This window comes from Anser brachyrhynchus (assembly GCF_964034855.1).
Source record: "Anser brachyrhynchus genome assembly, chromosome: 1".
NCBI classification, from domain to species: Eukaryota; Metazoa; Chordata; class Aves; order Anseriformes; family Anatidae; genus Anser; species Anser brachyrhynchus.
Genome location: NC_137694.1, coordinates 118,136,343 through 118,153,882, shown reverse-complemented (window position 1 = coordinate 118,153,882; position 17,540 = coordinate 118,136,343). Strand labels below are relative to the sequence as shown.

Here is a 17,540-nt window from a genome sequence, read left to right as displayed (position 1 = left end):
GCTTCCTCCATATCATGAGGATAACCGAAAAAAACTGCTATTCTCTAGGAAGTCAACAAATGAGTACAGAAAAAAATAAGTGATTATTTGTTAATAATTAACAAATTAATTTTAAGTTGTAATTAAAAGTAATTATTAAGTGAATAAAATATTTTTGTCAGAGCCTTGATTGATTGGACAGAAAGTACCATCTGGGCCTACTTCTACAAAAGTGGTCCTATGGGATTCTGACTACAATGTTCAAATAAACAAAAGAGAAAACCTTCCTCAAGAAGTGCCTCTGCAGGAAATTAGCCACATAAGGCACAGCCAAGACTGCAGTGAAATTTGTGGACTGATGATGGCATGCAGTATGAGTAACCTTAGCCTTATTTCTCAAACTAAGCAACAGGCTCTTCTAGATTGATTGGTCAATTAATAAATCTCTTGATGCTATGATAAACAACAAAAAGAATTTATGTTGCCTGTACATCTTGGGATTATTCTGTTCTTGCTGTTTTTTGAAGAAATTTTACACTATTTTTATTACAGACTAGTCATGTAAGAGTTTAGTAGCAGAGAGATCAAGCTTGAAGTCAAAAGAGCAACTTTTCAGTCAGAGCATGGAAGATGGAGAGAAAGGAAAGAGAATACTTCACCACCACCCAAGAAAAAGGATGCTTCCTACAAAGACTCATTCTGCATTGAATTGCAGGCTCTATTGCCTAGGAGGTCTACTTAGTACAGCCTTCTTATAAATCATAACACCAGTCACAAATTGAAGGCAATAAAACAGAAGCTCTGACAACCCATAGAAGAATGAGCCTGAAATGGAATTCAAGGCAACATCAAAGTCTAGGCACTTACACTGAGCAGGATCGAATAGAGCTAACAGCTAGTGGCATTACTAAGAACATGTGTGCAATAAACAATTGGAGATTTTCCATTTTCTCCTGCTCAGATAAATTACAGCCAGAAACAATGATCACCATCATAGCTTCTTGGACAGTCAGATGAGGAAGGAGCATGTCATCTTGCATGATGTAGCAGGAGACTTTGCGAAAAGAGCGCAGGTCACGAGGCTGTCCGTTGATGAGAATTTCTCCCTTCATTCCTGTCTCTCTGAAATGAACCAAGAAAACAACCAGGGGTGAATCTTGCCTTCATTTGAGCTGTCACAGTCCTCATTATGTGGAAGTCCTAGGTAATAATTATTGCCTAGTATGGAATAAAACTGATACAGTGGATAGAAATGAATTTATTTCATGATTATTTTCTCTTTCTTAAGAGGCTTCATGTGATTTTGTTGACAATTTCAATCCAATACAAAATGTGTGCTGTCTTGCATGAACGTCTGAAAAAATATGAAGCTATTGAAGCGAATTTATTAAGCTTCTCTATCTTGTTCCTTATGCCCTAATGACAACAACATAGAAGCACCTCATAGTTATCCATAAACCAGAAGATTCAGGATGATAAACCACAGTCATTTCACATGTTGCAGTTTGGTCTAGAAGACATCCACATTATGAAGGTGTTGATTAAAAAGGGGCTTTTTTTCAAATATTTATAAGATGTGATTTTAAAATATCGCAAATATTAGAGCCAGATTTGTTTTACAGCTAGAAAAGAGAAATCTTTTTGGTGTTCTAGACTTTAAATTGCTTCCTATTCTTGAACCTGCCTTGTTAACAGATAAATCACAAGTAACCAGAACAGGAAAAACAGAAAAAATACATGCAATGAGAATCTAAATAAAAATCTGTGTAATACTTATTTTCTACAAACACTGGCTAAGATTTCTACTGCTGTTGTCTCCAAGGAACCACCAGGCTAGATGATCCTTATCTTACTTGGGATTTTCACGTTACTGACCTGTATCCTGCCAGAATGTTCATGAGTGTTGACTTCCCAGCTCCCGAAGGACCCATAATTGCAACAAGTTCTCCACTGCTGAACTTCCCTGAAATTCCTTTCAAAAGGGTCTTATAACCTGAAAGAAGAACAAAAAGTTCACTGAATCCTTCATATTCATGTCTGGTGGACAATATAAGTTTATTTCTGCTAAAAAACTACAACAATTAGGCATTAGTGGGTATGTACTGAGAGGCTGATATTATGATCAGCACATTGCAATAACTACTGAAAGCCAAATTCTGAGTGAGAGTGGCAGTCTTCTCCCACTGCACAAATAGTATGATGGGATCACAGGAATCCATTTATAAGCACACACACTCTTCATTCACTCTAGGAAAATTTTCAGACAGGGATAAGCCTTGCTGCCATTTTCTAATTGCCTTCTCAGAGTATTTTAGGATGCTTGTGTCTCAGCTACAAAACAGAATACTCCACAGCTAATGTAACTCCACAGGCTTGGAGCAGAACATCCTCCAATCACAGCAACTTCAACACCAAAACTCTGCCCTCTCACCAAAACAACTTTAGAAGATCAAGCCACAACAATCATGCTTTCAGGCAAAGCTGTTCTAGAATAACTACAACACAAACTTCAAACACCTCACCTTACTCCTGAAAATGACCTTTATCAATCAACCTTCACTTAAAGCCCCAAACTCCAAGTTTCTGGAGGCATACACAAACTGGACTCCCATGAGAATTGCAGATTCAGAGTTAGTTACATCCAGTTTTTCTTGCACAATGCACAGTTTGAGGCATACTACACTCTAACACATCAGCTCTCCTGTGCTGGAAGTCAAGATATCTGGTGCACAATTTCTAACTATTGCGGAGAGGCATTTTACTGAATCAGGGAATCTGTATAGATAAAAGCTTACTACATTTTTTGACAAGCAAAACAAGCAAAACGTTGCCATTTAGTTAGCTGACATCTGAAAAACTCAAGTGCAGTAAAAATGAGATTGTTGCTTGCCAAACATCTCCGGTTAATTGGATTTTCATTACGATCTGTAATAATGATTCACAAATTTGTCCTCTCCACTTATGATTTAGAGAAAGTCTTTTTCCTTTAGTGATTTCTGGAGGATTAATGGGGTAATGAGTAGGTGAGGAGGGTGGAGAGAGCCCTGACCTGCATTTAAACTTTTCAGAATTGTTTTCCCTTTTATTTATTTGCTTGCTTGCTTCACTTTAAAGACCAGCACTTTTAATTAAACTAATCATAAAAAAATGATGAGTAAGGTGTCAAAAAACAATCTTGCTGTATGTTGAAACTGTTTTTGTAATTAAATAATGTCAAAAATGGAAGGGTGGAAGATGCATTCACGCACAATGCTGGGATTCAGCAATCCTTTTTGCCACACTGGTGCATACTCAGGAAGCTTTTATATTCCACAGGTAAACAATCCCAGCGCTGTGATTATCATTAGCACAGGTTGTAGCTGGAACATTGAAATGCTGTAAAAAATCACCTTGTCTGCAAGCTCCTAGACAATGAACGATGGATTGTCTTCTTCCTTCTCTTTCTTCCTAACTCCATCATTTCTAGTTTTCCTTTCATCCCCACTTAGCATTCTCCTTAAAATTTCTTCTTTATTTTCTGTTCATACACTTCCAATGCCAGACAGCAAACTTTTACACCAAGAACATGAATCCTACACTGCCGTGGGATCCCCAAAATCCACATCCAATACTCTTCTCTAAGCATTCCCCAGCCCAGGAGGAAAGCAGTGGACACAAAAATAAACCAAGACCAACAAAAACAAAACAAAACAAAAAACAAACAAATGACCAAATGTATCAAAACAATGGTTTACTCAAGTGTTATCTTTTTTAATTAGAACATTAATCCTTCAGTCTAAAAACTTGCCCTGGACCTGAATGAAGCAACGCTTTGTAAGCTACCGAGATATCCCAGGTATGAAAACAGCGGTGTATTAACATTGCCTGCTGATGGGGCAAGTCCTAGGAACAAAAGCACAAAGTATCTGTCAAAAGGAGCATCTGTTTAGAAGAAAGAAGTCCCTGGCACCCAAACGAGGTCTAACAACCTCGTTCCTCATGCCAACGTCGCCATCTTTTGGAAACTGGGATTTGAAGAAAAAGCACAAGGAAGAGCTCAGACCTTTCAAACATGACAATATTTATTAAATTGGATCTACAGAAATAAAGTCCTTCATACTACCCCTTAAGTCCAATGAGAATCAGCTACCTCCCAAGCCTATTAGATTTGTAAGGGACTCGAGCATTAGACATTACCAGCACTTGTTTGCATTATGCACATACCCACCACACACACAAATGATATGCAGCTGGGAATCTCTTGCTCACGTTGCTCAAAAGCTGGCCAACTTGGACTGTTACTAACTTCCACTGGAAGAGGATTTCCTTGACTGGATCCCACGTGTAGTGTATAGGGTAAACTATTTACTGGTGTCTTTCTCTGTTTTCTGTCTGCCCCACAAAGCAGTTCAAAATGATGGAAGTTCACATTCACATAATTCTCTGTTACAACTATTGTATGGCCTTGTTCTGACCCACATTACCAGGGGAAAGCATTCTTGTAGGAGGTCAGTAGTAGCTCATAATGAGGGCTAAGGTCACGACAGCAAATACTGCACAAATTTATAGGGGAGCATAAGGAATGTGTACAACCATGAATAGTAAGGGAGATACAACCTGAAACACACACTCATCATCCAAAAACATGTACCAACATGTGTGCCTTTACCTAAAATTGAAGACTTTCCTCTCGCAACACGACTGTGAGATTTAAAATTACATCCATGAAAGTCAGTTTTCCAAACAATACTTCACAAATGACAATCAGGCTACCTTTAATTATATTGTCTTCCCCCCTCGTCACCTGCACTTGTTTCTGCCCATCTGTTGGGGATTTCTATTTTAAATATCTTGCACACAATGCTTAAATCAGAATGGGACACGTCTCTGAAACTCATTTGCAAAACAGTTAAGAAGAAGAAGAAAAAAAATAATTTTAGATCAGAATCCCAGTCACTGGCATTCTAAGTTGCTACCAACTCAAAGCTTTCTCTTCTTTTGACTGGACACACATAAGAAGCCTTTCTATTACAAAGGTTAATTTAGCAACCCCCCCAAACATTTCATATTGTAGCAGTGGTGTGGTGCCCAGTATAATCCTTTATCAAGAATTAAAGACCATAAGTAACTACAGCCTTCTCTTTCAGAATATTGAGGCTAATCTGCAACTGAATCATTTGACCTAAAACTTCTATATTGGGCCACATGTCTTTCACGAGAAACAGATTATGCATTTGAAGGAGATTGTATTCTTAAAGCACGGGGACTGTTTTATATCCCTCTGCCGTATATTAGCAATTTCCGACCACCTTCAGTCCCGGTTTACCTGGTCCAGCTCATTTTCCAATGTCCCCTCCCAGAGTTACTGTGACCTCACCCTTAAAAATTTATTTAAGGTCCTATGCCCATGAGAACCTACATACCAGTTTTCAGGGACTACTTCAACTGAACATTAATAAACCATCACCAACCAGAACAACAGCTTAGCAACTTTCTCAGTCCAACCCACCAAAAAAAAAGGATGAAAAAAAATTAGGAATCAAACCTGAAACAGAAAATGCAGGTAATGCAAAATGTTTTGGTCTTAATTTCACCTAACATTAAATTCCAGAGTTCAACTGCTTCTCCTGAGAAACGACAGTGGTTTATTTCTGTGTCGGGATTTCCCACGGAAAGCAAACCCCAACCTCTGTGACACTGGACCCGATTCAGAGCCAGAAACACATGACTGGCCTGAACAGATGCCTATTCAAGAGGTGGATTTCCCTCGCTGTGTGATTGCAGCACAAAGCCCACAGCAGCCCCTTGTTTCACGAGCTGATCTAGGGTGACTTTTTTATCTGATAAAGATGCCAGGGGAGCTCTTGCTGCTTAACTCACCAAAATTTTTGCTGATGGATTCAACAGTGGAGACGTTATGTTGATGGTTTAATCTGCTTCCTTGTGGATTCTACAAGGAATTCTGGAGAGATTTAGTTTTATCATTTTCCAAAAATAATGATTAATCTTGAAGAGAAGCAAGCCTCCCCCTCCCCATGCTTAGGATAGGAGCACATGCTTAAGAATGTGTCTGAATCAGTAAAAAAAAAAAGTAACTAGAACTCCTACCCTTACAGTGAATATCCTCAGGTAAATACTACCTCTAAGTTTTTGATTAAAATGTTTCATTCATTTGCATTTCATTACCAGTAATATACTCATCTGGTATTTGGAGAAATGTCACAGACTCCTCGAAGTTTCTAGGCATCTTGGCCTAATTCTGCAGCCATCAATAGGCACACAGAGCCCGCCTCAGCTCCCAGTGGGCCCAGCAGGATTTCCCTGCTTGCTGCAATTAGAGCAGGATTTGTCCTTCCCAATACATCTGAACTGGTTCTCTTTCAAAACAAGCTCTTCTGAAGGCAGGAAATAGCTGTTGATGCCCTGTAACTACCACTGGCCTGAAGTTACTCAAAGGTTTCACAGAAAATTTACTGTTGCAAATAAGTAAGGTGGGAAATTTCAACTCAAACAGTTCAAATGTGGCAAAAGTAGAAGCCACTGAAAACCAAGCTACAAAATAAGCAGCACCGGGCACTTAAAAGTCACAGCCAAAGTCATTATAGCCTACTCTGTCCACACTTCCTACCTGCAGCAAAGTAAAAAGAAGTGCAGTATTTTATTCGAATACAAGGACTGTATTTCTATGTCTTTTTATGCCGCTTTTTTGGACGAGATGCGATTTACTACTGCTCAGAAACATCCAGCTGGAAATACAGAAGACACTTCTGGCAAGTACTGTATTACTATCCTGCCTTATTTCAATACCTTCAACAAGCAACTAACTTTTAAAACAGCAATTTAAATACACAAATCTGTTCATTTACGCTACCATCAATACAATGGTTTGTTAAATCATGAGCACAAACCTCAGGAGTTTTTTGTCACTCTATACTGTCCCCGTTGCGTTAAAGAAACTCCATTGCATTTTGTGATTCTAAAATTCAGGTTTAATTTTCATTTTGTTCCCTCTTATTTAAATAAATAATAATAATAAATAAAAAACTATGCTGAAACCCAGGGGATTCTCCAATACAAAACCTGAATAAGAGAAAGTGGTATCAAGACCCCACACCTTTCCCCTTGAGGCAGCAGTAAGGAGTCCTCCTACTAGGAAAAAGGCTCCTAGCAGAACCACAACTTTGCTGCTGTCCCTCAGCCCCATTATACCCACACATTGATGGCTAAAGACCGCTCACTCCCTGGATTACCTACTTCGGAACAACACAACAGGCAAAACAGATGCTCTATCTCATATTAAAGGGAAAGTTAGTGATGTGCATGTGGGAAGGAGATTGCAGAATTCCATCCAGGAAAACATCCTCATGAAATCTTGCAAATATTTCATTTGCAAATTCTTTAGATTTGCAGCAGAAAACTGAACAGCTGGGGAATGCTGGCAGATACTCTACAGAGAAGCACAAGATGAGACACACACACACGGAGGAAACAGTCCAAGGTCAGATATATACTAAAGACATTTTTAGATACAATAAAGCATCATCTATGAGACGTAATTCTTTATCGATTTTTACACCAGCAAAAAGTCTCTTCCATACACCTAGGTGTAGATATAGTAACAAAAACTCTCGCCCAATCCTTTGCAAACTGTTATTCACATCCTGTGTCTCTCAATCCTTGTTCCCACTCCAAGAGGAAGCCACTACATAGTGGCAAAACATTTACATGCATCATAGCAAAGCATCTACATGTTTCCTGATAGAGACTATGCCAGTCCACGTCATCTAACAGTTTTATCCCTGCAGGGCAAGGGTATGCAAATAGTGGCAGAGATTCCCATGGAGCTGTTAGAGAAAGCTCTGCTGTATCACTGTCCCATGTGCTGTAACTCATTCTCCCAGTGCTTGATTTCTTCTGCATCACCCTTCCCTGAGCGAAAATAAACCCCATAAGCAAGTATGTGCTTACAGAAGACCAGCAGGCTGCAGCTGCAGAGCACTGAAGTCAGGGACAGTGAATGCCTTCAGCTTAGTGTGTCATGACCATATTTCAAAGGTGAATGCATGCATACACTTGTACATGAAAAGAGATGCAGGTTGCTCTTCTTTGCATATAAATAACCTAATTGTACATGTAAATTAGTTCTTGATGATTTACAGTCATCCAGCTACCCGGTTTGTGTATGTAAACACGAGAGCTGTAAATAGGCCAGGAGATGCACAGACTGACTCGCAGTCATCGCAAGGCGGTGGCCAGGTTCTGGGCTTGGGCTGTTTGGAGCATGGACATTCAGGAGCAGCTTACAGCAACAGAAGATGCTGCAGCTCAAGAAGGGGGTCAGCATCCTTCTGCCCTCTCCCCAGGACACCTTCCTATAACTTTCCCAGCTGGCACAACCAGCGAGAACAGCAAGCCCATCCACCCGGAAACCACTCCAAGGAAATTTAAAGAAGAGGGCTTGTTCTCAGCTGCATGGGCTGCAGGAATGCCACTGCCAGTACCAGGAGGCACAGCGTGCAGGACAGGCTGGGCAGGGAGGTCAGACAGCCCTTGCAGCAGCTGGGTACATTGCAGGCAGTTTACGCCACCATCCAATCCATATCTGGAGACTTCTTTTTCATTCTGAAACAAAAATCGGACTTGTAAGTTAAATGCAACTATCCCCCGTGCACAATTCATGCTACGCCATTCAAACCATTTCATTCCAAACTGGGCTGCTTGCTTGCTGTATTTTAATATAAAATAATTAGATCGCTTCCCAGTGATAAGATTAAGATACCTGGGGCTCTTCACTAAACCAAAGTTAGTACAAAGCCAAGGTGTTTCCACGAACTGACATACTGTCAGGGCAATGTTTTCTGGATATTTCTCATTCTGCTATTGACCAGCCAGGGCACCATGCTCCTCACTCACGATATGAGTACAGCGTGCTTTCTTCTTGGTGGTAAGGATAGAGTTTGTCAAGGTTTAGGTTCTCAGATGAGAAATTTATCTGTATCAATTGATATTATTTGAATAATCTGAACTTGAAAAACCTTTCGATAGGGATTATTTTAATAAGTATTTCTTTCCCAAGCTCCCCACTGAGCTCAAATGGGCTTAAGTCAAAGTCAATTACAAGCTCCAATACGTGGGAAGAAAACCACGGATCTTTTAACTTCCAGGAAACACATGAGATAGAAGGAGCCTTCCTGAGAATCAGAGTGAAAAAATATATTGCTACAATAATAGGACCTTTCCTAATTATATATTGGCCCAAACTGTACCTCTGTAAAATCTGGGGGAAAAAGTCACACTACAAATAATAAATATGTTTAAGGTAACTGAAACCTAGCTGTAAATCCACAGGTTCACGGTCTGAACCATCATTTGCATATTAGTAGTGGATAAACCTTTTATGAATCATTTTTGTACTTTGGAATCCATACATCCGTATATTTATATTCCGTTCACACCTATCCCAGGGACACAGAACAATAGGGTTTGCCATTGTCTAAGCTCTGAGCTCTGCTTTACGACAATTAATGGAATTTACATTTGTAATGCATTCTTGTGCCCTGCCTCAGAGAAACGACCTTCGTTATGTAAATGCATGTAAAACAGCAAGCCAGGCACCTAGAGAGCAGGACGGAGAGGGCAGAAAAGTCAAGCAAGTGCTTGAAGTAATCAGATCAAATGTTTCTGTCCTTTCCAACTCAAAAATGAGGAATCTGTTCCATTCAGCCCAGGAATATAATGTCTTTCGTGCTTTACCAAAAAGAAAGAAGAAAATCCACTGGGTAGCAAACCTCTTTGTGGTAGACTAAACTGCATTTCTTAATGTAGCTGAGAGGTATCGCTCTTGATCCACAGCCCATTTCCCACTTAGTGATCACGGGACTGATTATTCATAACTCAGATGGAGAGCTTAGCCCACGCTTACAGCCGATCTCGTAGAGTTCATTTTACCTCATTATGTGCACCTAGAAGCTTGACACCTAACCTAAGTTAATTGTTCAGGGCCCACTTATTACCAATAAAGAGAGACAGGCACCCCCAACAGGTAATTAATTCCACCTATTTTGCATTCCTGTTCAGGGAAGGGTTAAGAGAGCCTCTTTCTCTCACCTACAGTGAGAACTCAGGTCACAGCTTGCACTGGACATTTAATCTCTAGATGCTGGGACAAATCTCATCCTTTGTCAACAAAGTCATGGCTGATTTCAGTATCAGTCACAAACAAAATGGTTACCAAGACTTCTTCTGTATTTCTTAAATGTCAATTTGATCATAGTACTCCATTTGCTTGCACGATTGCAGTAATTAAACACACAAATGGCACATTCAAAATCTTGTAGTTGGCATGGCACTCCAAGATGCTCCTACAAACATATCAAGGAGGGCATTCTGCCCATCTTCAGGAAGTACAAATGTAACAGGCATGGTGGTTTTACTTTATTATTAGTATTTAGCACTTATTTCTCACTCTGACAACTGCAGGCAGTTCAAACCTCTAAGAGTTTTTTTGCTTCAAGCTATAAAAGCTCAAGAATACATCACTTTCTTGGTAGCACTCAGTTCACACTTAACCAGAACACCTCGAAGCCTGAAAACTCCATTTAAGCTTTGGGAGGTCAGATCTTAAACAAAAGCTAAATGTTGAGAACCAACTTTTAAAGCAGCTTTTGAATTCTGCTTGTGTGGGTGCCTATGATTTGATTTCTAAGTGCTAGTGCTAGTGCGTGACACTTCCTATGTGCTAAATGCATCAGCTAACTTCTTCATGTAGAAAGTCAGTAAAGCATGCGGTGGATTGGCGTCTGAGAGATTATGAATCCCCAAACCAAGATTTAGGACATGAAATCCCTAGTTACCCTAGGCAATGCTGTATAATAAAAGAGACCGTGTAGACGAGAAGATGGGAATCTAGGTGAGAAACCGAATTTTAGCAGAGGGAGAATCTTAAATCAAAACCCAGAGTAAAAAAATATCTGAGAAGACCATTTAATTTTATTGTTCTTTCAGATCCCTGGACGAGATATTAAGCTTATGCAAGACATTGGATCTGACAGTCCACATTGTTTAGTCAAATAAAAAAATCCCTGACTAAGTAAAGATTTCTCCCTTTTGAAAGTTCAAAATAAGGATTGTGTGCACCACGCTCTTTCCCTACTATGCAGGCTGCTCATCACACTATTTTAGTATCTGAATATTGGTTTTCTACAGAGTAACTAATTAGATATGACAGTCTGTTAGGCTGCAAGCTCTGCAACCCTCTAATTTTGGGTCTGAAGGTTTCATAGCCTATGCAACCTCACTCACCTTGTCTGGCTGTATCACATCTCCTGGCTGGGCAGTGTCTCTCTATGAACACGAGGAGTTTTCTACACCCAGAACCCCTGCCACCAAGTAACATGAGAATGAAGAGCTTGCAGGTGGACACAATTTACAGACTTCCTTGGAACATCCCATTCCCCCAGCAGCGCAGAGGAACAGAATGGGAAGCAGGAGCATCGTAGGCACGCTTCTTTGCTCCTTCTATGACTGATTAGACCACCCCACCATGCTGTGAGATGAATTGGTTTTATTTCAGCCCCCACTAAGACTATGCTCTTTACAGCTATGACCAGGAAGAGATGAAGTATTTCAGAAACCTATCAATGTAGTACGAGACCTAGGTAAATATTTGACATCTTTCTTGTTAAAGAAATACCTCATACGGAATGACACTAATCCCACTGGAACAGCTGCTCTGAGCCACTTGTTTTATTCATTGAGACCAAACATCAAATCCATCCACTTCTACGAAGAGCAAATGACACCTTCCTTATTTCTCTTCCTACACAGTCCTTCCAGGGTATTATAACACCTTTTTGGTCCACTCACAAAGAAGTCCAAGAAAGGCCAGAATGAGGTTTAGTGAGGAAGACAGCAGGCAGTCTCCGGATACCCAGGGAGCTGAGAGAAGCAAACCATTTTTGCGTAGCTCCCTTCAGCCTGCCCTATAACAAGGTTACAGCCTTCCACCGAGTTCTACAGGATGATTATGAGGATATATGGGTACTCATTTTAATCAGATATGTCCACGGCAAGATTTGGTTCTTGTCTGTTTCCTCGTTGAATGTTTTTGTTTGAGAGAGTTAACGCTGTTTGTCTTTCATAGGCATGCACACGAAGCCATATGCCTGCAACTGAGGATAGGGAATGACAATTAAATGGGTCAACGAACGAAAGTAACCTTCGACTGTGAATGCAAATAAATCTGTACTTGCAATGAGACATGATGGCTTCAGAAGCAGTATTTACATGTTGAAGCATTTGGAGATCTGGGGCATAGCTTGTGCTTTGCCTGCAAAGAAAATTGCTACCCTAATTTATCTTCAACCGTTAGGGAACATGAAAGGGGGAAAAAAAAACATGTATGAATGACGCACAGCTTTGTCTTTCTTCTGAATCTATTGGAAATATCTTTTCAAAGCAATATCCATAGCCCAATCCTTGTTTGATAATTGCTTTTTGCTACCGTTTTTTAATTTCTTTTGTTTCTGTTACTTAAATGCGCAAGAAAGGTCTTTCCTTACAAAAGAAGAGCCAACACAATTTGAAATGAAAGGCTGACACATTCTCTCGAATGACAAACTGAAGTCACGAGCCTGATGCATACATTTAGAGATGAAAGCTGTTTACGTATGCCAGTCAGGCAAAAAGCAATTTCCTCATAATTGCAGTACCTTTATACCTCAAAGTACAAATAGAATTATTCACAGTCTTACAAACAGATAAAACCAGAACTCTCCCCAACATCCCTTCCCTTTAAAAAAAAAATCTTCAAGCAGGAGATATTCTAAAATAGCCCTGCAGCTGTTAAGAACTGAACTGCCCCATCTGCCTTCATTTCAAAGTGCAGATGCAGCTGGGTCACTCCGTAGTGGGAGTCAGAAACCCTTCCTCCCTCAGAGAGGACTTCTTTGGGTCTTCTAATGTTGGTGTTCAGAATAGCCATGCACTTCACTTCTGTTCTCTCCCTTCTTCTTTCCAGCCTCTCCCCACCCACATGCATGCACAAAGCAAGAAGAAAAAAAGGGAGAAGTAAGACTTTGGCTCTCTCCTCCTATCTACATTTGTGTAAGGTCTAGGGAATAAGGCTCTGGGGCTCTTCAGAGCTACAGAAGAAATACAGCAGAAGTTACATAGCACCTCTTTCCTCCATGCTGGGCCTGATGGTAATGTCTAGTCTGAAGAGCTTAGATGTAAAAATAAGTTTTTCCTAAGAAGCTCTTCATGCAAACAGCTTTATCGCAAACTCTAGGTTAAATTGGTATCTGATGGGATGTCTTCTGCAAACTGCATAGCTAGTACCCTTTGAAACACACTGAGAGGTAAATATCAGAGGTGTTTTAAAAGAAAACTTTAAACTCAGGTGTTAAGACTTTAATTACAATACATCCACTCAGGAGCAGAGATACAGACAGAAACGTCAACAGTTGGCCTCCAAAACTGGAGAGGAGCTCAGTGAACAAGAACAGGAGTCACATGCAGAAGAACTGCTGAGGCTGAGGAAGCTGCCGTGGCGGTGGGATATATCCTGGTGGCCAGCCCCATGGCTGGCAGGAGCAGTTATTTTGGGAGATCCTTCTTTTTAGTAACAGTCATGCTTATTCTTCCCTTTTTCTCCTTGATACTTTCATGAAACAGAAGCACAGGGTAATATATTTACTTCTTCCTAGCACTCATCGAGTGACAGATCTAAACTATGATCCTCAATGCTAAAATAAAGGAAGACCTGAAGGGTGTACAGAAATAAACCCTGGGTTAGCCCCAGTACTTGCATTTTACTTAAAACAACTGTGTTTTTCTCTCTCGTCTTGAATATTTACACTAATGAAGTTGCCCAAATTAAAATACTTTTCGTTGTCAGCAAACTAAATATAAAATCCTCTAAACACCGCTGAACTAATTAGCATCTTCTGTGGCATGTCAGAGCTGAATATGTTGCAAAGAGAACCCAACTGCACAGGGCATGGCTGCTGCTGGAATGAAAACGAGTTGGAGTAAGCGGCTTTTAGGAGGCTGATTTTTGCTTTTTCTGCAATTGGGAACTGGAGAAGCTGGCAGCCTTGTGGGGACAGGCATCCATTGAGTTACCATGAACTACTCAATTTCCATCTGTTTTAAAAAGCTCCAGTTGACCTACATTTTATGTTATGGATTAGCTGAAGCTTATGGAGTAACATAGACAAAGCTTGACTCTTGCTGATAATCATATTTCCTAAGCAATTAAATATTTTGCCAGTCAGATGGCCCATGTAAAGATGAGAGCTTTCAAGAGGAAAACTTTTTAGCATTTCACACACAAAACAGAAATGTTCACTAGACAGATGCACTCAGACTGCAATATAAATATCAAGCTGATTAACTTTTCCTTAGCATACTAAAACAATTCAAATGTACAAACTAAAATTATTTGAAGTTTTTAAAAAAGGCTAATTAATTCACAACTTCAGGACATAAGATGAGGCACCAAAATCGTTTGGCATTTTGGAAACCCTGTGTTTTTTTCTAAATTATCTACAAAATGATTGGAAAAGCAACTCAGAAAGCAAAGACTCACTACAAAAAAGCATCATTTCCATTCAAGTTTCCATATTCTTATTTTGAGGCAGACATAAAACTCAACCTTGAGTTGGTTGGGTTTTCTTTACAAGCCGGTAACATCATTCCAGCAGCCAGTGGGACACGCTGACATGAGCGTTAATCAAGTCTAAGTCCTCGAGTCAGATCAAGAACTCCAGTTTGGATCTCCTACATTTTCAAGGGCCCTGATCATCAGAGAGACTAGATTTTCTCTCTTCCTCTTCCTAACTACAAAGTCCTGGACCTGACAAATCTCCATGAAAATCCAGTCAGAAAAAAATATAGTGAAGAAACAACCTATTTCTACTCTGATGCACTACCATTTTCCAACAGAAAGAAGCTATTGAAAATTTCCTGTTGGATTTTCATAGGAGATCCTCCGTATTAACAGTCCATTTACTTACCTTTGTATTTGTTTGGTTCCCAGTTACACTTGTAACTACTTTTGACACTTTTTGTCCTTCTTTACAATGAGGTTCTTCAACTGTTTAATGAAAACTCAAAGGATAAGCTAAGAACCGGCTTAGGCTGATCCAACTGGTCTATTAAGACAGGAAAAAATTGGTAGTGAAAGCAATTGGTTCATCCACAAATTGTAACCCCATCAAAAGAAATCTAATGCCTATGTCAATGACCTGAAGATTTATGTGCATCACTAGGAAGAGAGGCTCACATAAGCTGGTCTTCTCACATCCTTTTCGTAGATGTCCCTGTAAACCATATTCCAAAATACACCTGTTTTTTCCAAAGTCAAGACATGCTTCCATTTTTTTCTGACCACCAACTAAACTGACAATATCATTTCAGAAAAATGCCAGTTAGATCCATTACCTGAAAACGAAAATTGACTTGCCTCTTGAGATTTCTTTATTCTCTGTATGATTTTTGTACGACTGCCTATCTATACTTAATATCCTTCAGTAAGTCATTTATCTGTGCTACTTGTTAACACCTGCACACTCAAAAAAGAAAAAGGTATTAAGAGCCCAGGCTGCTTACATGGTTGTCCTCACTCACAGTGCCACTTTAAATGAAACAGTAATGATACACAGTTAGAACAATATCCATGCTACCTCAAAACACATGCTTTGATCCTAAAAAACACATCTTCTCAGGGGCCTCAACTGCTACCAAACTGTTACCAAAGCTCCGCTAAAACCAACTGAGCCGCACAGGCTCACGCTAGCTGAGTGGCTGGCACAAGGCTGAGGGATTGAAAGTGGGGATTCATAACAATCTAGACACACAGCAATATTTCAATATTCAAAGATTAAAAGGTGGAAAGCTTCCATGAAAGAAATACTGATGTATCAGGAACTCTGAATCTCAAGGAGGGATTTGTTTTAGCCAGTTGCAACATCCACAATGTAAACACTTGCATGTGAGCTATTCTGATGCTGGTAACACACCAGACTTTTGGCTATTGCTGAACAGTGCTTGCACATCATCAAGGCTTTCTGTTTTTTTTCCTTTTCCCTCTCTGCCCCCTGCAGCCATGAAGCTGGGGGTGCACAAGAAGCTGGGCCCCAGCCAGGCCAGCTGACCAAAGTCAGCTCCCACACCATATGGCATTGTGCTCAGCAATAAAAGCTCAGGGAAAGGAGGAGGAAAGGGGGTGGGGGGGGGGAAGCTTGGGGTTATGGCGTTTGTCACCCCAAGTAACTGTTCTGTATGCTGCTTTACTAGAAATGGCTGAACATCTGCATGCCGATGGGAAGTAGCGAATAAACTCCTTATTTTGCTTTGCTTGTGTGCGTCGCTTTGCTTCGCTTATTAAACTGCTCTAATCTCGATCCCTAAATTTCCAGGTTTTGCTTTTCTGATTCTCTCCCCCATCCCACTGGGAGGCAGCGAGGGACTGGCTGCGTGGGGCTTAGCTGCTGACCGGGGCCATCCCACCCCAGCTGCTCCTCCTCGCCAGGGTGGAGAAAGAGTCGCTCGTTGGGGTCACCGAGGGTGAGGCGAATACTGACCTCAACTCCACTGACTGCCAGGGAAATCTCTTCAGTCTCTAAAGAGTGCCGAGGTTGATGTCTAACTCGGACACGGACTTGTATGTGGTAGAAACCTACATTTACTCAGATGAATCTGTCAGGCATGTCTCTTGCTGCTGCGAGGTGCCTAAGGGAAAACGCTGTCTGGTGTCTCTTAAGTGTAACTGCTCGCGTAATTTCTGTCTTAAAAATATCTGATATACAGAAGTATAATTCAAAATCTCATGTGAGATGAACAGCTTCATTACACACAAGGACAGAGCAGCTGCAGTTTACCTGGCTACAGGCATTCCTTCTGCAGGTAATGCGCTCAGTGCCAGATTGGAGATGCACAAATTCAGGTTTTTCTGGGCACATTTTTCTAAGTGTATGTGACAGAACAAGGGAAAGTAATGACAGCTGTAGCCTGCGTGCAAATGGAAAAATAAGTACACCTCCAATATTGTCGGTGTTCATTTCAGCGCTGGGTAAATGCTTTTGATCGTTGTGTGAAAGCGGTGAAGGCACCACCTGTGATTTCTTTGTCTTTCTGCCAACAGGTGAGATCCCATCACGCCGACAGGGGCTGCAACATTCGGGTAATGGCACAAGCACAGAACATTGTTCTGCCATCGGATCACAACAGTTTGACAATGTTACCGCTTTTTTTTTTTTTAATCTCTGTACGTGCATGTTAAAACTGAGTCACCCCTCCAACTCCCGTGAAGACCCGAGTGAAACACAGCAAACTTCTTTTAAGCGCTGCCATCCGCCCCTAACAGTTGAGTTTCCACTTCGGCATTTGTAATATTTGCAAGAGTTCAGTATTTTACAGTCATTGTTACAGTTGTCACAGTAGCTTCTACATACATTGGCCAGATTCATGGTCCCATGTTCTCAGTGAACTGACATCAAATACTAAGATCCTGTAGCAGGGACAGAGTCTGCTTTACTCTGTTCTTCTCTTTCACACTCTCCACTTGAGAAATGATAAAC

General features: G+C 40.6%; 1 protein-coding gene across 1 annotated transcript in view; it reads right to left on the bottom strand.

The window, feature by feature from the left end:
* The window catches only part of ABCG1 (ATP binding cassette subfamily G member 1), a 57,247-nt gene that overhangs the window by 21,178 nt on the left and 18,529 nt on the right, over positions 1–17,540 (bottom strand). The window contains exons 3-4 of the mRNA XM_080605114.1: positions 1,855–1,972; positions 969–1,101 (exon numbers count right to left, since the gene is read on the bottom strand). Coding sequence (XP_080461240.1) covers positions 969–1,101; positions 1,855–1,972 — 251 coding nt within the window. The remainder of the gene's footprint in view (positions 1–968; positions 1,102–1,854; positions 1,973–17,540) is intronic.